This window comes from Sceloporus occidentalis, unplaced genomic scaffold (assembly GCF_023333645.1).
Source record: "Sceloporus occidentalis isolate IW3139 unplaced genomic scaffold, rSceOcc1.0.p SCAF_5, whole genome shotgun sequence".
Lineage (NCBI taxonomy): Eukaryota > Metazoa > Chordata > Lepidosauria > Squamata > Phrynosomatidae > Sceloporus > Sceloporus occidentalis.
In genome coordinates this window covers 10,224,059-10,247,588 of record NW_028316985.1, presented here as the reverse complement: position 1 = coordinate 10,247,588, position 23,530 = coordinate 10,224,059, and the positions used below count along the sequence as shown (strand labels likewise).

At 39.5% G+C, this 23,530-nt stretch overlaps 1 protein-coding gene across 21 annotated transcripts in view; it reads right to left on the bottom strand.

Moving 5' to 3' along the window:
* The window catches only part of LOC149311644 (CUGBP Elav-like family member 2), a 628,876-nt gene that overhangs the window by 17,436 nt on the left and 587,910 nt on the right, over window positions 1-23,530 (bottom strand). For 13 of the 21 annotated variants that reach the window (XM_089527529.1, XM_089527527.1, XM_089527528.1 and 10 more), the window contains 2 exons: window positions 23,215-23,349; window positions 3,788-3,919 (listed from right to left, as the gene is read on the bottom strand). In XM_089527529.1, the coding sequence (XP_089383655.1) occupies window positions 3,788-3,919; window positions 23,215-23,349 (267 nt within the window). The remainder of the gene's footprint in view (window positions 1-3,787; window positions 3,920-23,214; window positions 23,350-23,530) is intronic. The other 8 variants (XM_089527535.1, XM_089527538.1, XM_089527542.1 and 5 more) reach the window with 1 other exon arrangement.

The window sequence follows — 23,530 nt, the reverse complement described above, 5'->3', positions numbered from 1 at the left end:
CCTTTTGGAGTCCTGGGGACCATATTGATTGTAAAATATGGTCATGCCTAGATAGCCTTATGTCAAATACAGTCAGCCCTTTGTATCCACTGGTTTTTTTATCTAAGGATTCAAGCATCCATGGTTTGAAAATATTTTTAAAATATATAAATTCCCCAAATCAAACCTTGATTTTGCCATTTTATTTATGGGGCACCATTTTACTATTTTACTGGGACTTGAGCATGCACAGCTTTTGGTATCCATGGAGGATCCTGGAACCAAACACCAGCGGATATCAAGGGCCCATTGTACACCAGTAAATCTCTAAGACAATATCACAGCTTTTCTGAAAAATGTTACTAAGGACTAATACAGCTAGCCTCCCGGAATGTATTTGTGAAACAAAACCTATACTTCATTGTTTAAGGCCTAGTAACAAGAGGAAATTGGACTCTGGCATATTGTAGAATAGTTTTCCAGATATGGTAGAGGCCCATTGTAAACCCATTATCTGAAATGTCTCCCACTACGTATCAGGGATTAATTCATAACAGTTGCTGCCTCTGTTTTCTTAATCTTGGAAGCACAGTGAGAATTAAAAACTAGTGAGATGTCTGACATGAGCAGATGAGATGATCTCTGCATGGTCTCATTGGGATATGGAAAGGTGTGCTAGAGACCTTTGCTTGTAGACCTCTGTTTTAACAGTTTTGAATAGATGCATGTCCTTTTCATTCATGTCTAGGCAACGATGCAATATGGATTGTTTTAGGACATTTTAACTTGTGTGCTGGGCTTATAGGTTTTGATTTAGTACTGTAAGATGGGGCCACAAAGTGTGGCCTATGGACTACATGTAGCCCTTGTGGCCCCTTAAGTGTGGCTGTTGAAGCTCACTAAAGCTCCCTAGTCGCACCACCATGTGTTAAAAAAGTTTCAAGCAATACCATTCACTCAGGCTACTCAACATCCCTTTTAAACACAGAGATTTTTGCCCATTCCAAAGCCTTCCTTTGATACCTCCAAAGCAAAAAAGGCTGAATATTGCCTAAATCAAAACTGGAACTAATATGACATAACTTTCAGTTGTGCTGAGTGTGCTGGTGCAGCCCACTGGGAGGGGGGCACATGGGCAAAAATTGGTTCCCACACTTTCTGCAGTTGCTCACCCCTGTCCTAGGACTTACTATTACACTATGGGAGCATGGGTTAATTCAAATTGGTTGTATTATGTGTGGTGGTGATGTTATCTCCTTCTGCATTACATAATGTAACTTACTATTTTAATAATAATAATAATAATAATAATAATAATAATAATAATAACAACAACAACAATTTATTTTTAGCCCACCTTTTCTAGTGGATCAAACTATTTTGGTTTTCTGAGACTGTTCTTGCTAAATTGATTTTGTTACTGCTTACAGTGCTTTCCAGGTTTTTTGCTTTCAACAGAAAATGCTCCCAACTAGAATAGATCTATGGAATCAATTGTTGAATGAGGAATCAACACATGTTGTTGTTGTGTACCTTCAAGTCATTTCCAGCTTATGGCGAGCCTAAGTCAAACCCATCCCAGGGTTTTCTTGGCAAGATTTGTTCAGAAGTCCCCCCCCCCCCTTTGCTTTCCTTTGAGACTGAGAGAGTGTGACTTGGCCAATGTCACCCAGTGGGTTTCCATAGCATAGTGGGGATTTGAATCTTGGTCTTCACAGTTGTAGTCCAATGTTCAAACCACTATATCATGCCAATACATAATTAAAATCAAATTGATTCAGTGAGTTTATTTTATTTGTGACTATCAGTAAAATTTATGGCTGAATATGTGGTTTGATCTGAAACCACATTCATCTCTTCTACTGGCTGCCTTGAGTCCCAGTTTTGGGAGAAAGGCAGCATACAAATAAATGTAATAGTAAATAAATAAGAATACTGGTGATGCTGGAGAGATGGCCCATAGTTATAGCAACAGGACTACAAAACCAAAAACCTGAATATATTGTATATACTCAATTATAAGTCAAAAATTGTGCCCAAAAGTTGACCCTAAAATCTTGGGTCGACTTACGTATAGGTTAATATAGGCCTGTTACAGACAGGCCAAAATACAGCTGCTTCGAGTCACTTTGGAGGTATGGTATTTCAATGATGCATGCGTCCTAAGAGTCCAAAAGCTGCACCAAAGCCACACTCCAGTCCTAAGGACTGGAGTGCAGCTTTGGTGCGGCTTTTTAACTCTTAGGACTCATGCATCATTGAAATACCATACCTCCAAAGTGACTCGAAGCAGCTGTATTTTGGCCTGTCTGTAACAGGCCATAGTAATACTGCTTAAAAAGGTCCTGAAAGAAGAACCACCCCGTGTGTCTGGGCACTGATTTCTGAAAGAGCTGTCCAGGCAGGAGAGAGAGAGAGAGACAGAGAGAGAAAGAAAGAGAGAGAGAGAGAGAGAGAGAGAGAGAGAGAACGAGCGAAAGAGAGGTGATTCCCTTCTCAATCCAATGTTAAAGCCTTCTCTCCCCACCAAACACCCCATTTAACTCCACTTCTCTCCCTTCCCAATCCAATGTTAAAACCTTCTCACTCCACCAAACACCCCATTTCCCTCCATTTCCCTCCCTTCTCAATCCAGTATTAAAACCTTCTCCTCCAGCACCAGGGAAATGGTGTTAGGTGGTTGGGAGAGGTCCAGAAAAGAAGGAGGAGGGATGGAAATGGTGTTTTACACTTTACATTATTTGTGACATGCCCCTAAGTTTTACCGTCAACTTATCTATGGGTCATATCAAAATCCATGATTTTGGACCTAAAAGCCTCCTTTGACTTATACATGAGGTCGACATGTACACGAGTATATACTGTACATGTAGGGCTGTTTCTCTAGAATGACTTATATTTTTATCCTGATTCTAGTAAAAGAATTCTACCATGGGCTCATCTCTCAACCATGTAACATTAACCCAGTGCATGTCCATGGCTTCCAGGCACAAGAAGTGTTTCATTGACATACATCTGAAAAATATGTGCTCTCTAGGCATTTTCTAGGTTCTCCGATGCAATTCTATGATATGCTCCAGGTGGAAGTTGACCACAGAGTCAAGTCAGAAGACCTAGAAAGGCCTAGAGAGGTGTTCTCTTTAGGAATCTTTAGGTCTTCCAGCTCAACTCTATGGTCAACTTCCTCCAGAAGTCATTCATTTCAATAGAGTTCACTGTTATCCACAGTTTTCCATTTCCACAGTAAGTCTAGGAATGTATTCTTGGTGGATATGGGAGTCATACTGTAATTGCTTCTTGAAAACCATAAATACAACTACCAGGACTAACAAGGGCATCCTACATAACCTCTTTGGTTAATCAAATGTTTACTGTAAAAGTGAGCTGCTATTGCTGCTCTCACTATTTTTTGTACTAACTACTAGCAGTTACTACTTACAAGTAGCAATAGCAGGAGCTACAACTTAAAACTATCTGCTTTCATAATCTCTTGAACCAGAAGAAAATGCCAGGATTCTTGGGAGTCCATTCAGTCTATCTAAGTAAGGCCGTATAATGTGTACACAGCCTATACAAAAAGGTCCAGAACTGCGAACAATTATTAGCATTTGTATTCTAAAGTATTATGATCCTTTAATTTAAAAAAAGTGGTTTAGGTCTTGGCACTGCAGATGCCCAGAACGGAATTATGCCAATTTTCCCAGAGATTTTGTACATGTGTTCACATTCACTATATTATAGTGGCTAATGTTCCTACGGTGATTGCAGGGAAATTGCTGGAGTGTCCACCACAGCAATAAATACTCACTGTTTACGGTACCTGCAAGTGCATTTATATTATTCAATCCAACAGTGGCTCCAGCCAGTCCTTGGAGTGTCCCCAGAGAAGTCAAAGAATTCATGGCTGCCCCAGCTGTGGAATTTGCCGTTGATGCAGCCACTAAAAGAGGGAAGAAAAAGATCAGTAAATGGAATGTCCCACCATAAATGTCACAAAGAGCTGGTGAGGAAATGCATTACACTGACCCAATGATTTGATGAAGAAGAACCTTTTATTTTCACTAATTATGCACATTAGTATGTATATCTGGAAGCAAATCCCAGTGAATTCAGTCTTACTTTTGACCACACATACATAGGATTGAACTGTTATTCTCTGATTCTGGTGCTTGGCCTGGGATATGACAGAAGACAGCTTTTAGATTTTTACATCTGCTTGTGAATAAAGTATCTTTGGATTTGGCAGGAAATGCTTATTCATTTTTTTCTGTTTTGTGGATTAATTGATTGAAATAACCCCCCCCCCCCCCAATATTGAGGTGAATGAAACACATTCAAAACAATGGCCTGTTACAGACTGCCAAAATAAAGCTGCTTCGGGTCTTTTTGGAGGTATGCTATTTAAATGATGCATGGGTCCAAAGAGTCCGGAGGTCGCACCAAAGCCACACTCCATTCCTAAGCACTGGAGTGCAGCTTTTGGTGCAGCTTCCGGATTCTTGGGATGCATGCATCATTTAAATAGCATACCTCCAAACAGACCCGAAGCAGCTTTATTTTGGCAGTCTGTAACAGGCCAATTTTTGCCATTTTGAGCTAGGACTTTCACTGTGACTACTACCACATTGTAGAATTAATCCCATCTGACACTCTTCAACTGTCATGATTCCATCCTATGGTTGTTGTGGCACCAGAGCACCAGAGCTCACTGATAAGAGAAGGCTAAACATCTCACAAAGTTAAAAATCCCAGAATTCTGTAGCATTGAGCCGTGACAGTTAAATCGGTGCCAAACTGCATTATTTCTGTGGTACAGATTCAGCTACATATCCTGCAATGAAAAGTCACAACTTTCATGCTGCAAATATAAAAACCCTAGATAACCCCGGTAATTTATTGGATTAGTAGGCTTTGAAAGCATAACAGAAAGCATACAACAGAAATTGAGGATCAAGTCACATGAAACCCTCTTTGAGGACAAATGGACTTGCAGTAGACATACATGTGCACGCTATTTACGCATCACCACTCCAGAACTGAAGAAAAGAAAGTAGTGAAAGATATAGCACCTACGCTGATTAATCACTTGTTAAAACCTCATCTAAATCTTACCACAGACCAGCAACAATTTGATGCTAGACAGATGTGGACAGATAAAAGAAGCAGTAACTTCTTGATTCTAAGTAGGATATTGGAAGATAATACTATTACTGTGCAATTGTATAAATATCATAAAACTTTGGTAACCTGCACTGGACTAAAAATAGTATATTGCTTCCTTAATGTGAGTGATTAAGAAGATGTATAGAGGCCAAGAAAACACACAAAATGCACAAAACTAGAACATGTCAGTTATAGAATGAAAATATAGGACCCAAACAGACCGACCAAAATAAAGCTGCTTCGGGTCACTTTTGGAGGCATGCTGTTTAAATGCTGCATGCATCCTAAGAGGCCAGAAGCTGTGCCAAAGCCACGCTCCAGTCCTAAGGGTTAGAGCGCAGCTTTGCTGCAGCTTCTGGCCTCTTAAGATGCATGTGTAGTTAAAACAGCATACCTCCAAAGTGACCTGAAGCAGCTTATTTTGGCTTGTCTGTTTGGGCCCATAGTTAAGGAAAGAAAGCTGACTTGATTTGCTGCCACTAAGGATAGCACAGGAGGTAAACCACAAGATGCTCAAGAAACTGTGGTAAACAGTATTATCATGGCAGGAATAACAGCAATGAAAATCTAACTTCTAGAACTTTACAGACAGAAAAAACAACAACAACCATGTATAAAACTCCTATTCTCACACCATGCCAAAGAAAATCATGGTTTGAATCTTATCTCTCCAGTATGCATTTCTGATTGCTGTACTATGTTAACTGTAGCTTGCATTCATTTTTTGTTCTACGAAGCTCCAGAAATTGGTCCATCTACACTGTCACCAAACAGAGGGTAATGAGAGTTTTCCAACACACTTGAGTTGGTCATTGTTGTTTCCTCAGATGGAAGTACTTTCCAGTTCCTCTTAGAATGCTAGGGAGTTGAATCTGGGACCTTCTGCATGCCAAGCATGAGTGCTACCACTGAGATATGGTCCTTCTCCCAAATATCAGAGGTTCCTGATCTCATAGTGCTGAAGCATGAGCTGGTTTAAAAATGGAATATAGAAAGCTGACTTATAAGGAGTCAAATCATTGGTACTGTTTACCCGGACAGGCACAGGCTCTCCAGGGCTTTCCCAGCCTGATTTGGTGATGCCAGGGATTAAAATGTGTCTTTCTGTTTGCAAAATATGTGTTCTACCTGTACGCCCTAACTTTCCCCAAAAATATACATACAGTTGCAATGTGAGAAAGAAGGTATGGGGGTAGCCTATGCACTGCATAGCACTTTTATGTTCATACAGTACTGTATATCACCAAGACAAATGTGCAACATAGAGGCGAGGGTGGGAATCATGAAGCAAGATGTTCTTGCACTGGAGCTCCCAGCATACTAATAAATATGTTTGCTGGAATAGGTTGCTGCAGTCCAAGAATATCTGGGGGTGTGTAAGGGTCCCCTCCTTTATGGAAGAAATGCTCCTGTACTTTGCATAAGAAATAGGTGAAAACTGCTGAAAACTGTCTGCTAGAAAAGTCTTCCTGCTGACTTCATCTTCCATGCAGGTATTTATCAGTTTGGAGATAATAGGCAGGCAAAGAAGCCCTTTGTGCTTGTAAGACAACTGTGACAGGCTCCAAATGCTGAAATAAAAAATAAAGATGAAATAAAATATTCAACATAGGTTGCCCAGTCCCTTGGAATGGCCAATAACTGGATAATTTGCTTCTACCTTATTTGAAGATTACATTGGTAATGGTTAACAGTGGCTGATACAATGATTCTTTTGTATTCACTGTTCATCTATTATTATTTTTAAAATCAAGCTGGATTACTTGTCTTTACAACATCTGATGTAAATTGGTTTTATGTGTCAGCTTGCACATTAAATGAAAAAGTGCTTCTTTCACTTACATTTGTCACTGGACATTCTACAAAAAGTAAGAGACATGTTGCTAACCTTATTGGGTAGACTCCCTCAGGTTTTCTGCTGGTATATTATAAATAACATTACATTATAGCCTCTTCCTAAGCACTTAGTTAATTAGCATTTGATGGATTAGATAGCCTTTAATATGGCACAAAACATCTTGACCCACAGAAACGAAATACTCTTCTTCCTTCCTCCCCCCCCTTTGGCTGAATTCCAACCAACCGAAAGAACAGTGAACACTTGGCACTTGCAGCTGCAATGAGCCACCTTAAGATTAAAACTCCTCGAGGTGTGCATTTTATTAAGCTTTAAATTAATTTTAACTACTTAGAACTCACCATCTGCTCCTGGCCAGTGCTTTTGTAAATCAGTGAAGCGTATGAGGAAGCATGTCTACCTTGTGTGCAACCAAGTTGACAGCAGCACTTGATAACTCCATGGCAGACAATAAACTGAGCAAGCCAGAAATAACGCTATGATCTAGTTTGTACATGGCACTTTTGCTTATAGTTTTTCTTTGGGCCCAGTGTTTTTATGTGAATGCAGATATGTAGGGAGCTTGCTGCATAGATTTGAAACAGTTATCAGCTGGCCTAGAATATAGTTACGGTTATGACCTATGAAATCCCATACAGCTCAGGTCCAGGTTATCTGAAAGATCACATTCTCTCATATGAACCAGCCTGTGTTTTGAGGTCTCTCTGTTCCAAACCCTCACAGGAACACTTACAGGGAGCATTGGAGAGGGCCTTCTCAGTGGCTGCTCCCAAGCTCTGGAACTTCCTTCCCAGAGAGATTAGACCAACACCCTTATGATTTTTCCAAGCCCAGGGAAGACCTTTTTATTTTGACAGCGCTTTGAGAACTGATTATTTTTTTAAAGGAAACAGGCCTTATACAGTGGGCCCTTGGTATCCACTGAGGTTTGGTTCCAAGACACCCATGGATACGAAAATCTGTGGATCCTCAAGTCCCATTAAATACAGTGGCATAGAAAAATTGTGTCCCTTATATAAATTGGCAACATCAGGGTTTGCTTATTGGAATTTGTGTATTTTAAAAATATTTACAAACCATGGATGCTTGAATCTATGGATAAAGAATCTGTGGATGTGGAGAGTTTTCTGCATAATGTACTGGATTTTCAAAGAATCATAGAATTGGAAGGGGCCCTATAGGCATTCAGCGCCACCCCCTCTTTTATTTGTTATTGTTAATGGCTTTTGTTTTAGCAGGTTTTAATTTTAACTTTTAAAATACTTTAATCGCTTTTTAATTTTTCTATGTTGTGAATTTTAACTATGTTTTAACTCCTGTAAGCCAGTCTGAGTTGTGACCCTGATTAAGAAACAGTTACCTGGATTTACTCTTCCTTAATTGTTCTGCATTCCTGATCGCTACTTAGTCATGATCATGATGCCATTGCCATGATAATTAATTCTAACTCCCCAGACCATTTTACTGGGCATCAGCTGCAAAGGCAGCAGGAGGTCTATTCTGCTGGTGATTGGAATATGTGTGAATGATGTTTCTGTCGGGTTGGAGAGGAGGTTGGTCCAGGAGAAATTATTTAGCTAAGTATAAATAACTGATTGGCTGATGCATAACACTGGCTAATAACGTGAATAATAATAATTAATAATACAATATGCTGTATTGCAATCCATCACTGTCACAGAAAATCTGAGTTAGAAACTCAGAAATGCAGTGGACCCTTGCCTTACGCAGGGAACATCTGGGCAGCAGTTACTTAGGGTCCCCGGGGCTAGGCTTGTCTCCACCACTAGGAAGACATTTTCCATCGCCGCCCCGACCCTTTGGAATACGCTGCCCATAGAGCTCCGCTCGGCCACCTCCCTGGCCCAATTTAGGAAGGACTTAAAGACCTTCCTTTTTAGTGTTGCATTCCCCGATTAAAATCCAATGGGCCTCCTTCCTCTTCACTGGCAAGGGGATAGGCTAACTCGGGGCTTTTCTGTTTGTTATTGGATTTGTATTGCTGTTTTATTGTATTGTTTTTAACTGTGTTGTTAACCGCCCTGATCTGTTGGAAGGGCGGTATATAAATAAAAATTTTATTTTTATTATTTATTTATTATCTGGCAACTGTTGTGTAGTCAGGGAGAAAACATCATGCAAGGAGGTACTAGATACCTGCCTGTTCAATGTCCAAAAAAGCAGTTATGCCAGCACTCCTCCTCACCCAGGGTCACACAGTACACACACACACACACACACACACACACACACACACACACTTTCTTCCAGGTTAGTATTCTCTGAAGATGCCAGCCACAGATGCTGGTGAAACATCAGGAGAAACATAGCCTGAAAAACCCACAAAAAACTATGGATGCTGGCCATGAAAGCCTTCACCTTCACATTAGAAATAATGTAATTTGACACCATTTTAACTGCCATGGCTCAATGCTATGACATCCTGGAATCTGTAGAGCTCTCTGACAGTGAAGGCCAAATATATCACAAAACTACAAAACCCAGTATTCCATAATATCAAGCCATGGCAGTTAAAACAGTGTCAAACTTCACTATTTCTGCAGTGTAGATGCAGCATAACTGTGTGAAAGAAGTTGTAGCATAAACTTTCATAGACTTGGTCTACTTCCTCAGATACATTTTAATGGCTTATGAATTAAAAGTTAATAATGAATTAAAATTTAAAACCAATTGGAGAGAGGGAGAGAAGAGGGCAATTTAAAAAAGTCATGGGTGAGTCTGGTACAAATGAGAAAATCTTGAAAAGTGGATTGCCTTCCCGCCTGCATGTTCAAAATAGCTTGTTATCGACAGTAGCTTTGTTACAGATACACTGATGAATAATTTTCAGGTATATTTATATAACAAAGAACAATGAAATTAACATAATTATATAGCAAAATATATTGTGAATATTCAGAGGAATAAAATGCAGGATCTCTGAAGATGAACCATCTACATTGATTGATTCAGAAACCTGTCCAACAGATACAGCTATTTTTAGACCATTTTGGGAAGGAAATGATAGATGGCGCAGTGGGTGTAGTGGTCTATAACAAAATGTCACCATAGAAGGCTTGAACTGCCTATTGGAGAAATGTGCATTGTGGTGAAGTGAACAAGCAGACAAAAAGCTTTTAAAGGATGCTGGGCATAGACACTTTGTAATGCTTCGCTGCTGAAGCATCTGAAATTTTCTATAAAAATGGCCAGGTTTCAAACAATTGTGTTCTAAACGTGAATGCTTTTACCTAACAAAGGCAACCTTTTATAGTACGGATAACATAATGAATAACCTATAAATCATTTAACCGCATCCCTAGGATAAAGAACAGACATTTTATCCCTGTAAATAGATTTTTCAAATGACAAACTGGTCAAGAATGCCAGAGACAATCCTTTGCATTTGTCTGGGGCATCAACTAAATTAACTGTAGCAAAACAGGCAACAGCTGCTTTTATTAACATTGCACAAAGCTTTAAAGAATAGTTGTCCAGCAGATCAAGTATTTAAAGGAGGGAAAAGGAAAAGAAAAGAAAAAGTCCATGGATTTAAGGTCTATGCTGGGGTGGTACCTCTAATCTTTCCTGCATCCCTGCGAGATGCAGGAAAGGCTGTCAGGTTCATACTGTCTCTGGCAATAGCACAGTCTTCTAGTTACAGCCGCTAACGTCAGGCTGGTCTACAGCATTTTGGTGCCTGAGGCAGAAAATCCAAAATGCACGCTCCCACTGATTATCAGGGGGCACATTCCATTTGCACATTTTCCAACTCAAGCCCCATTTCAATTAGCAAGCACTGTGTTTTTGTCTGCACCTGTTTGTATCAATGGAGCTGGCAAGCAAGAAATGTTTCTCGTCAATTATGCCTCATTCGATTTATGTGTCTCCTTATCTGCTGCCCTTAGGGGCTTCCAGAGTAATCCACCAGAAGTGTCCATCTCTGGCTGCTGCTTGCAGGACTTGGCAAGGAAGTTGATGCTCTTAGTTTCAGGGAAATGAAGTACAGCTGTAGGCAAGAGTCACTTGCCCAGTGAAAACTCTCTCTTTTCCACCATGATCCTTAACACCCAGTGCTGACTGCAGGTTTAGGAGGCCATCAACCATAATCCCCTCAATGAGCCTCTTTTCTCATCACCATCACCATCATCTGCAACTTTCTTTCCTGTTCCTTCTAGGCAAATTCCAACTGTCCAGAAAGTGGAAAGGTTGTTGAGGACGTAGCAAAGTCCCATCACTAGCTACAAGGAGAGAGTGGATGCGTGGCAGTTACCAGCAACAGGAACATCAGGCCCTAGTGATCAGCTGGAATGATACATACCCTCCAACTGTCCCAATTTGACAAAGACAGTCCCGATAATCTGTAGTCCCATTTTATAGCTGCTTTTAAAATGTCCTAGTTTCTCTCTCCTCTTCCCATGTTCCCCCTTTGTCCTCAGCTTACTTCAGTTGTAAGCTGAATTAGAAGTGCAAAACTAGTTTGCACTCAGTTATCTAGGCAGGGGTAGGAGAGAAGGGACAGGATCTTGTCCTTGCATGTTGGCTCAGGGAAAAGGAAACCGCTGCAGCCTCTCCTAGCTTATGGGTTCTACCTCATTGATTTTTTGCCATCTTGCGTACACTCTGATGTTGCTTGGGCACATGCGTCTTATTTTTCATCTGCAAAATTTGGAAGGTGTCTGAGGAACTCTGAATGGCAGAATGTTGCTCAACCAAATGCAACCTGGAGAGCATCCAGTGCAAAGAAAGCAGTGCAAGACTATCGTGCTTTGTCAGAAGCTAGGCTCACCACATGCCCAACTTTACAGAGGAGATTCATCTATCTGAAGGGATTTCTGAAGCCATGTTTGAAAGGACTGTGAAATGAAAATCCTCTGTTTGTAGTGGTAATGGCAACTTCAAGGGGCTTGGCTTGCTTTCTGCTCTTATAGCTCCTGGTTTTTATAGTAGACATGGACATGGACATGGACTAATAGACTGTACAGCAAAGGGGGCTGGTGGCTTTCATGTGCTCTTGGTTTTACTCTGAATCTCAAAGGAGCTATCCAAGCTGCTGAAACTAATTTTTTGAATTTCTCTTTAAAGTACAATGGTTATGATTATGCTGGAGATCCTACATTGAACAGAGGGTTGAACTTGGTGGCCTCACTCTATGGTTCATCCCCTGTTCGTGGAAGGGAACACTTTCACATATTTCCCATTATATGTAAATATGTTTACACAGCATATGAAGCCACTGCTGCTTCTTTAAAGAAAATAAAATATTCCAGAAAAGCTAGTTAGTAAAAAAAACGGATAATGAAGTTGGCAAACAAAGGTGTATAAAGTAAATAACATATTATCAAAACATAAAAAAGAATAATAATGAGCATATGAGGCTTTTGATGATCAGTGAGGAAATTATGAAAGAAATATGTTCTTGTTTGGTTTTATTCTGTTATGATTTTTATTTGTACTTGTATTCAGTGCTATCTGATGCGTTAAAAACAGTTCTAGCCATGGGCAATATTAATATTTTTTCTGCTTAAAAGTGCAAAAAAGAGAACTTTTTAAACTTGCCAGAGGGATTTAAAAGAAAAGAGGAAATGTTATTTTATTATTTATGTTAGAAATCTATTGATTCTGTGTGGAAAAATGTCAATGGCTATGAAAAATAAAAATTATAATATATAATTATAGGGGTGTTGTATTGTCTCTAATCATTTTGGATTGTCTTGAAGCTTTTTGGAAAGTTGAAATTGAAGTCGCTGGCAATGGACCTGTTTTCTGAAAAGTAATTTTTGAAAAGAAAAAAATGTGCACTGTGACAAGCAAGAGATTTTTGTTCTCTTTCTTTGCTGTAAGATTTCTGTTCTTATAATATCTGGACTGACACTGTATGTTTTATAATGGGGGTTGGGAAGAAGAGAAGTGTAAGACCTTATTTCTTTTCTCTGTGCAATGTCTGAAGTGAGGATTTGGTTACCTGCAGCAAACAAGATCCATGGAACCAAGATGCAGAGAGAGGTTTACATATACCTCATCCTCATCCACTCAGCACTTTGAAGAGTGCCAAGCTAATCTCATACTTTATTAGTTTTTTGTTGTTGTTAACTGCCCTCAAGTCAACCCCAACACATGGCGACCTTGTAGATGAGAAATCTCCAAGACCCCTTCTCCTCAGCTGCTCCAGAAAACTCAGGCCCTAATTCAGTGATGGTGAACCTTTTAGAGGCCAAGTGCCCAAACTGCAACCCAGACCCCACTTATTTACTGCAAAGTGCCTTGTCCCTCTGGCTTTCTAGTAACAAACTCTTGAAAACTCTGTGCTGGGGCGATGGCACATGTGCCCACAGAGAGGGTTCTGAGTGCCACCTCTGGCATGCGTGCCATAGGTTCGTCATCTATCCATCTAGTGTGTGGTCTTTCTCTCTTTCTACCTTTCCTAGCGTTATTGTCTTTTCTAATGAGTTGTGACTTCTCATGATGTGGCCAAAGTACAACAGCCTCAATTTGATGATGATGATGATGATGTTGATGATGATGATGATGATGATCATCATCATCATCATCTTTTAAAATATATTTTTTATTAAATTTCATTCATAAAATCAAAAAAACAAGTTTTCCAGTTTCATACGTGTGATCATAAGTAAATATAATCTTTGTCTTCTTAATCATGTATGTCATCACAATCGTATACTACATCCTTACTTCCTTTATATATCTCTTCAGTTGCTTGTTGTATTCTCTTTTCAGCTCTTTATTTCTAACTTATCTTTCTCCTAGTGAAATAAATGTCCATAAATTGTCATGTTTTACAAAAATCCTGTTTTGACTTATCTTTCAATGACATTAAGTTATCCATTTCCATGTAATCATACAATTTTAATAACCATTGATTTAAATTTGGAGTTTCATTATCTTTCCACATACTTGCATAAACTACCCTAGCAGCGCAGACCATATAAAATATAAGTTTGCCATGCTTTCGTTCCAATTGTTCTTGTTCTAGCATATTCAATAAATATAGTTTGGGGTCTTTAACATAGTTTATTTGTAGTATTTCTAACATTGTTTTGTGGATAATTCTCCAAAATATTTTTGCTTTTTTACATGTCCACCAACAATGGTAATAGGAACCCACCTCTGTTCCACACTTCCAGCATACATTTTTACACTTTTTATCTATTTTTGCCAGGATTTGTGGTCTCCAGTGCCATCTATATTGCATTTTTAGTAGATTTTCTCTTAAGCCATAGTTGGGTGTATATTTCATCCGTTTCTTCCAATTTTTTCCCCACTGGGATAAAACAATATTCTGGCCCATGTCCTTTGCCCAATCGATCATACATTTCTTTATCACCTCTTGTTCTAAATCACGTTGAAGCAATATTTTGTACAGGCGGGAAATCTCATGTTTTTCTTCTTCTCTAATTATTTTCTCGATTTCCACATCTGCTTTCCTGATTCCTTTTGTTTTTTGGTCTATTGAAAATCTTTCTTTTATTCTTCTATATAAAAACCAACTACATTTGTATCCTTCATTGTTTAATTCTGATTCAATTTTTAATTTTCTTTGTCCAACTTCCATATTTGTAATATCTTTGTAAGTTGGCCATTTTTCATTATCATCATTTTTATTTATATATCCCACCTCTTCCAAGGATTGAAGCGGGATTACATCATTAAAATAATACAATACAATCCAGACAATCAATAATATACTAATACTGAATTACACATCCCTATTAGTACCTTAAAACATCCAATCATCAAATCATATGGAGCCTTAAACATTGTCTCTATACAAAATCCGATGGATAAGCCCGCCGGAAGAGATTTGTCTTAAGTGTGCCTTCTTAAAGGCATAGAAGGTGTAATAAGACAGATCTTTTTCAGTAGACTATTCCATAATTTAGGGGCTGCGGCAGTAAATGCTCTATGGGAAGTTGTGATTAATAGAGTATTACGATCTTCCAACAAATTCTTCCCAGATGTTCTAAGTGTGCGGCGGATTGTGTAGGGAGAGGCGTTCCTGCAAGTAACTCGGGCCTCAGCCATGTAGGGCTTTAAAGATAATAACCAACACCTTGTATTGTGCCCAGAAACTAATTGGCAGCCAGTGAAGAGATTTTACCGCTGGTGTTATGTGGTCAAACCTAGATGTACCGATAACCAATCTGGCTGCTGCATTTTGAATCAATTGAAGCTTCTGAACTTGGTACAAGGGTAGCCCCAAGTAGAGCGCATTACAGAAATCTAAACGAGAAATTACAATGCATGTATCCCTGCTTCAAGGTCCTTTTGGTCCAGGTAGGGACGCAGTTGGTGTATCAACCAAAGTTGGTACCAAGCACTCCTGGCCATTGCATCTACTTGAGATGACAACTGTAGCGATGAGTCCAGTAGTACTCCCAAACTGTGAACTTCGTCTTTTAGGGTAAGTGTGACCCCATCCAGGACAGCTTGCAGGGAGAGTTCAGGTTTAATTTGTTCAAGGACCCATTTGTCTGTCTTTTTGACCGTCCACGGTATCGTCACAGCACTCTTCTCCAGCACCACATCTCAACCTAGTTGATATTTTTTCTATTGGCTTTCTTCACTGTCCAGCTCTCATATCCATACATGGTGACAGGGAATACAATGGCTTGGACGATTATGACTTTAGTGCTCAGTTGTATATCTTTACTCTTTAGGATCTTATCTAAGTCTTTCATAGCTGCCCTTCCCATTCCTAGTCTTCTTATTTCTTGACTGCATTCACTATTCTGATCAACGTTTCATCCTGGGTATGAAAAGTCTTTATTTGAATTTCCTCATTGCCTAGGTTGAATTTAGGTAGATCCTCCATGGTCATTTATTTTATTTTATTTATGTTCAGCATTAAACTTGCCTCTGCATTTTCTTCTTTGACTTTCCTGGGTCATTTGTCCAAATCTGTGAAGTTTTCAACTACTAGTATGGTGTTGTCCCCATATCTTAGATATCTTGATATACTAATGTTTGTAAATAGTGACTGGAATCCTGTTCTTGACTTATGTGCCTGTAAATGTGGGTTGCATGCATGTATGTCTCTTTCTGGATGATATTTTTTTTTAAATCTCAAAAACAAACCTTGATTTTGTTATCTTATACAAAGAACACCATTTTTCAAGGGCCCACAATAGACGCAGGAAAAGAAATTCATTCTACCATAGGCCCCATTTTATGGCACTCACAGGATGTGACTCAGCTGACAGACAGGACAATAGCATTCATTTCATCCCAGACTCAGTATCCAGGAACCATGTTTGACCTCTTGCAGGATTTTCCATGACCTGGGTGCCAATAGTCCTCAGCAGTTGCTTCTCATTCTACTTTCTCCTTCCTTCACACCTAACAATCACTTGTTGATTCCTTCCCAGCTTCCACAGGACTGCCGTATCTCATGAGACAAAGGAATGGGTCTCCATGGATAGATATTAGGGCTAGTAGTCCTTTGACAATCTCTGGGGAAAGTGGAAATGATCTTCCATTGTCATGATGATGAACCTATGAGCTTCCTTTGCTTCCCCTCATCTTCATTATTGCCATCCAAATTCAGGAGGAAGCAGAGGCGCGTTAGAGATGGAAGCAAGAGGTGCCGTCATCGCACTGCGATTATGCACGAGGGGTGGCACTTCCAGATGCGCCTTGCCCCTTGCGAGTAATCGATACGTCAAAATGGCGGCGCCCTATACAGATGGGCTCCGCCAGAAGAGACATCGCGAGTGCGCGCTTTGGCACTTGCGACGTCTCTTCTGGGTTGCCAGAAGGAGCGCGATTTCCGTGCTCCTTTTTTGCAGTGCGGAGGAGTCACGCAGTTTGGCTGCTGTGGCTCCTCCGCACTGCAACTGGCAGCGGCCCAAGACCGCCCCTTTTGGGCGGTCTGTAATGGGCCAGAGACTCTCAGTTCCCTTCAGCTTTTGGATCCCAATTTCTATGGAGTCTTAACAGCTATTTGGGGGGACTGGGTTTAGGGAATTAAGATTGTAAAACAGTGCCAGTTTTTACCCTTGTTTCTCTGCACTGCTATACATTCTGAATATTTTAAACAATCCAGATGCCAATTGTTTGCCATAACAATTATGTTTAACAAATGGAGGTGGGTGCATGTTCAATAACTGCTTGCTGACTGACTTGCAAGCCTTATGCTTTTTATGGAATTTGGATATCACCACCCACACCTGTAAATATTATAAAACAACATTTTAACCTTATCTCCATATTAATCATATTTATTATTAATCATAGTTCATTTTATGACATTAGATAGTCAGTAAGCCATATTCTCTTATGTGCATCACCACTTTGGTAATAACATAATAAAAGGTATTTTCTCTAGATGCAAGAGAATGTAATCTTATATTAAAACAATTCAATACAAAAAACATCCCTCCTGACTATAAGAAAAAAGAAGCACAAATAATTAAATAAATAAACAAGGACACCCCCCCCCCCCGCCATTACTGAAAGGCAAATATAAATGTTCCATTACAGTCCAAGTTTAAATGGAAGTGCTTTTGAGACAGTACATGAAGCTTTAGAGAACAAAATGTGTATTCCACAGAGCGGAGAGCAACCAGGAAAAGCTTTTATTCAGGTTTACAAAGTATTTAATGGAGTGGAAAATGTAGAGCTAGATAAGAAAGTTGAAATCAAAGAACATCTTAACAAGGGTTGTTTCTGGGTTAGTAGTAGAGTTTTATAAGGAGGGATGAGGCGATTAAACTGATGTTTTAGCTTGATAACAGTCTTAAAGAGAGGTACTGCTGCTTTTTCAGAGGAAGGAATTGGCAAAATCACCTTCTTGCCTAAGAAAACCTTATGAAATGTATGGGGTTGCCAGAAGTCGACAGGCACCTTGAAGGCACATACACACATGCTGCTTGTATTGGCTCTCTATATCTCTGACACTTCCACAATCAATATAAAGGACAACTTTTGGACCAGAGCTAGGGATGCCACAATTGTGGTGCCACGATACGAGTGGGCATCTCCATATTGGAAATGGCTTGCAAGTGGAGGAGTCATACCATCTTTAGGATGGCCGACTCTGCACACTAACTGCAGGATTCTGTGGTGTTTCTGGGGCTCTGTTTCTGGGGTCCTAGCCTGGGAGAGAGGTGGCATATCAATGAAGTAAATAAATAACATTTTGAGTCAGCCAGCTTAAGACCAAGTATTTTTTCTGCCATCACCATCTTCTTACAACCTGGCTACTCATTACAGTTAGGTTTGCATTCAGTCTGATGGCAGTACTTTGAGTAATACACTCAATCCTATGACAGTGGGCTCTTTTCTATACCAGAGTTCTTTTCCATTCTAATTTTACAGCTGATTTATGGAAGTTAATAACCCCAGGCTTCTATATAAATTTACAATGATGCTCTAGGGCCATTCTCTAGCCATTAAACACATTTCCGGAGTTTAATAATGCTTAGTACACGTTCATCAAGAGCAGCTTCATTAAAGTCAATGGAGCTTGTGTTTCTCTTGTACACAATTTTCATATTAAGGAAGAATGTTAAATTAACCAGAACAGCAGCCACTAAATTCTATAATGGCAAAAGATCTGGGATTTTCTTTGAATGTACCAGGGGTTATTTTTATAAGAGAATAACACTGAAAATAAATACTTGGATTCTATGGGAACTGTGGTTCTGTGGGAACAATAGTTATTCTGTGACATTGGCCAAGACATTATCCCCTTTAAACAAACAAGCAAAGAGACAAACAAGAGATATACAGTTATAAGGGTGTGATCCCCAATTATCAGTTGCAAATAGTAAGATTTCTGAAAACAGGGACAGTCAGCAAGGTATGAATTGCTGCACAACTGGAACTATTTTAATATTTTGCCTCTGATACATTAATTAAGTAAGTAAGTAATTTTATTTAATTAATTTACACACCGCCTTTTACTTTGTACACAACCTAGTAATAATGTTAATCATATCCACCACATCGCCATTACTCCCGCTATTACTATATTTTTATCTCAACCTTTCCAAAGAGGTTAAAATGTCATTCACAATCATTTCAGCCTTCTGAGCTCAAAACCATACTGTGAGGAAAGCTGAAAGGCCCAAAGTCACACAGGGAGCATTATGTTGGCACAAATATTTGAAACTGGGTTTCTCTAGTCCAGTACACAGAATCCATATATGATTTTATGGCTGTTTGAAGATCTCTGATATGCTGTAATAAAATATGTCCATATCGTTTTATCTTTCATGATCCCTGAACATAACCTTTATCTTGTGGATTCCTGCCTGTTTTGTCCTAGACACCACCAGCTACTTTTATTCCCTCCCAGCCCTTGCTCCAGATCCTAACATAGCATGCTCCCTCTCTCTATATATATTGCATCAGCATTAGAGTCCATTTCACCAGATACCATTAAAATTCTGAGACAGCAGCCAAAGAACCGCCACAAATCCGGTCAGTCAAGGCAGACAAGGGAAGAAAAATAAGTCTCACAACTGGGCATTTGAAATCTGCAAATACCAAGCTCTACTGGTCATTGAACATTTGTCCAGCTCTGGAGCAAAGAGATAAGGGAAAATGTTTTTTGCTGGGTTGAAGGAAAGTGACTAGAAAGAACTTCCATCTTCCAGTGACTACCAAGACCCACTTGAGACAGAATCCTTTGTCTCGTCACTGTGACAGGACTACAGCAGCAGTATGTATTCGCATTCCCCAAATGAAAAGGAAACAGACATACGTTTTCTGCACAGCTGCCTTGAATCATAAATTTGCACAACTGTGCTGAAGCCTTGCAGCATAGAAATAAACAATGACAGGAAGGGACTCTGCTGTAGATGACCATAAATATCTCTTTTTTCAAAAATAAGGGGCAGTCTATTCTTGCATCTAGCAGCCCCCATATGATCAACTTGAAGTAAAGGTGTGCCGAGGGTAGGGTAACATCCTGGCTGAGGCCGGGATGGAATGGCCATTTGTATAAATTGGCACATCTGTAGAATTCAGACACTTAGCTGTGTTAGTCTGGAATATCAGTATGCAAAGGGATCATTCATACAGTCTGATTATAAATGCCCTTCCTGGGCATCAGTTCACTCCATGCATCTGACGAAGTAGACTAAATCTATTGCAGGCTAATGCTACAAATTCTTTCACTCATATACTTTCAAAGATGCTACAAAATCCCACTGCATACAACTATGGGTATCATGTTTCCAGGACTAATCTGATTTTCAAGATGGCTGTGGCTTGAAAACAGGACGCATAGTGATTGTGGGTGGATACCAAACCAAGACAACACACCAGTTAATTCAAATGGCACCTCCATACAATGGCTGCATCTGTTCTGGAGGCAATTATAGAAAGGCCATTGAACATGGCAATTTCTGACTGGTCCTGATTAAGGCATCATTTTATTAGGATCCAAGTACTCTTCTAATTTCGTCCTCTGCAAACAAGGAGAAAGATGAATGTGCTTGCACCGGAGCTGGTTAGCTGAAAAGCTGCTAAAGCTTCAAAGTTTTGATCAGCAGTTCTAAATCCACTTGCTAGCATACTAAAGTGTAACTCAATTTTATGCCAGTATATGTCTTTTGTTGTTGTTGTGGAGGTTGGTATTTCCTTCCTCCCACTACAATGAACAACGCCTTCTGATTTACTGTAGTCCCCCCTTCTGTACCTGGTGGAGGGTGAGTTGCAGGATCAGAGAAGCATCTGGCTATCTCCCAACAGCCAGAAACAAAATGACTACATCATCTACAGAGACCTCCAGAGGAGCAGGACAGACCTCAGAGGATGGTGTATCTCCACAGACATACAATGGTCAAGGTGTTTGGAAGGGTGCAATGTCTCTATGGTAAGTTTGGAGGCTGATGAATTTCCAGCAACAGTATATTTCTGCATGTAGTTCTACAGGTAGATTCTCTCTTATCTAGAATTCTAAACCCCAAAATATTCCAAAAACCAAACCCATTTTTCATGGGTAGTTGGGATTGTAACATCTTTGCTTTCTGATGGTTCAGTGAACACAATGTACACAAACTTTGTTTCATGCACAAAATGATTTAAAATATTCTATAAAATCACCTTCCGGCTATGTCTATAAGGTGCGTATGAAACAGAAATGAATTTTGTGTTTAGACTTGTCAGGCAAAGTTGTTGCATTCAGACTGTTTCACCCATTAATAATTTTAATAATTTTGAAAAGAATACATGCAGAAAAAGAAAATATATGCATGCAGGGGGAAATTCTAACCAAACACAATTGCTGTATGTTTGTGTTTGTTCATGTGCAAAGTAAGTGTTTCACTAAAAACATTAAAAAAAATTAAATGTCATTTGTGATGCTTTTAATTTGTACTTATCTATTATGGAAATCTTGATTAAAAATTGACTTGCTGGATTGGACGATTGGCAGAAACGATGTCTGGAAATTAGTGTTGATAAGTGGTTTAGTGACCGAAAGGGAAGAACTGGGCATTAGAAACCTTCAGTAATATTATGCACGTACAGTGCACCCGCGTCATACATGGCTTTCAGCATATGTTGAAAGCCATGTGGGGAGGAAGGAGTGGCACATCACATAGAGAGTAATGGGATACACACCTGCTGCCGCACCGCCACGTGCACGAGCCCCATTAATCTAAATGGGGCTTGAGCATACACGTAATTTGCTTTACGTGGAGGAGTCTGGAATGGATCCTCCGCATAAAGCAAGGGCGCACTGTAGTTGCATCAACTGTCAGTTATAAACAAAAAGCACTTAAGACATAAGCACCAGTTCATTCCACGCATCTGAGGAAGTAGACCAAATCTATGAAAGCTTATACTTATGATACAACTTCTTTTACACAGTTAATCTCAAAAGCAAGATCCCTTTGAATACTAAGACATAAAAAAGCAGAAACATAATATTAGGACATGTGAAACAAATATCCATATTAAATCACAATACTGCATTGTAAACAAATAAATAATATAGAATTCATCATCTTTACAAATCAGTGGCTGGCATTCTGTTGGTTAGTCTCAACTAGAATAGACCAATCAGCTATTGAATGGTGAGTCAACATATAAGTACCCCCCTGATCCCACTGATCAAATAGGCCTACTCTAGTCAGGGCTAATAGGATTTAGGCCAATATTAGCTGAGTACAGTACAGTCGATGAAGAAGATACAGGGTATATATTGTTTAATTTTTCTGATCATTCAAATTTAGCCCTTTAATAATTAGCAGTAGTGTTATCAGTTGTTCCATGAGCATTGGCTCACAGTCCTTATGGGCCTTGTCAAAATCACAGAACCAGATTAAAATCTGAAAGGCCCACATAAAAAACAACTAAGTTAACCTAAAACCACAAACAACAACATTAGCAGCTGCACATTGTCCTAGCACAGACATCTGGTTTTATGCCAAAGTGAGACGCTAATCCAATTTTCTTCTCAGCATTTTTTTTTAAAAAACAAAACACTTTTCTCCCCTTCCCTAAAGATATCTTTTCAGGAAGATGTGTCAAGAAGGAAGCAGGAGGGGAAAACAAGACAGACCAAAAAAATCAAAAAAGTAAAGAAAGAACATTGCAAAAACAGTCATAACAAGAGAAAATTGTGTGGTTGCATAGGACAGTGGGAATTGTGGGCCTGAATAAACAAGCAAAGTTCATTTTGTATTGTGCTTTGAAATGTTCTTCTGTGGGCCAGGCTGTGCTTTGGTTACCACTTGACAGGCAGAAAAAGGCCTTGACATAGATGACATGAGAAGAATATTTAACACAGCCTTCTCCAATATAGTGCCTTCCAGATGTGTCGGATTACAACTCCCAACAATCATAGAATGGCAAATGTTGGAGTTGGTAGAATTCAAAGATATAGCTGTGTTAGTCTGTAGAATCAGTATGTAGAGAAATCTGAGGAAGTAGGCTTAAGTCTACGAAAACCCCTGCTGCCAACATCTTCCTTTCAGTTAGTCTCAAAGTTGCTACAAGATCTTTCTACATTGGGATTTATAGTGCAACGTCTGGAAGGCACAATATTTCAGGAGGGAGAATTAACAGGTGGACTTGTTTTGTTAGAAAGCTATTTAACATGAAATTTATGAGAGCACTTTCAAAAAAAGCTTTTAACGTATTCACCAGGTCCACAATTGGCATCTCGCTATGCCCTTCTCATAATTTCTCTCCTTACTTGAAGACATGACAAACAAACCGACAAGCCCACTTGGTCATACCTGGACTCGTGAGTGCACCGAGGGCACCAGTTGTTGTGGAGAGAGGATTTGCATTGGTGGTGGTAGCTGAGGTCTGGGCGGCGGCAGCTGCAGCTGCTAGAGTTGCCAGATTCTGTAACTGTAAAGCATTCATTCCTGCAGAGGAAACATAAAGGGGAACTGCAGCAGTGAGGATGATTTACAAAATCCAAACCATTACTTTTTACTTAAACGAATTAGTCAGGAGTCCTCAACCTATCCTACTGTTAGATCTCTAAAGTGGAGTATGGCTCAAATTTCTCATATCTGGAATTCAGAAATCCAAAATACTCCAAAA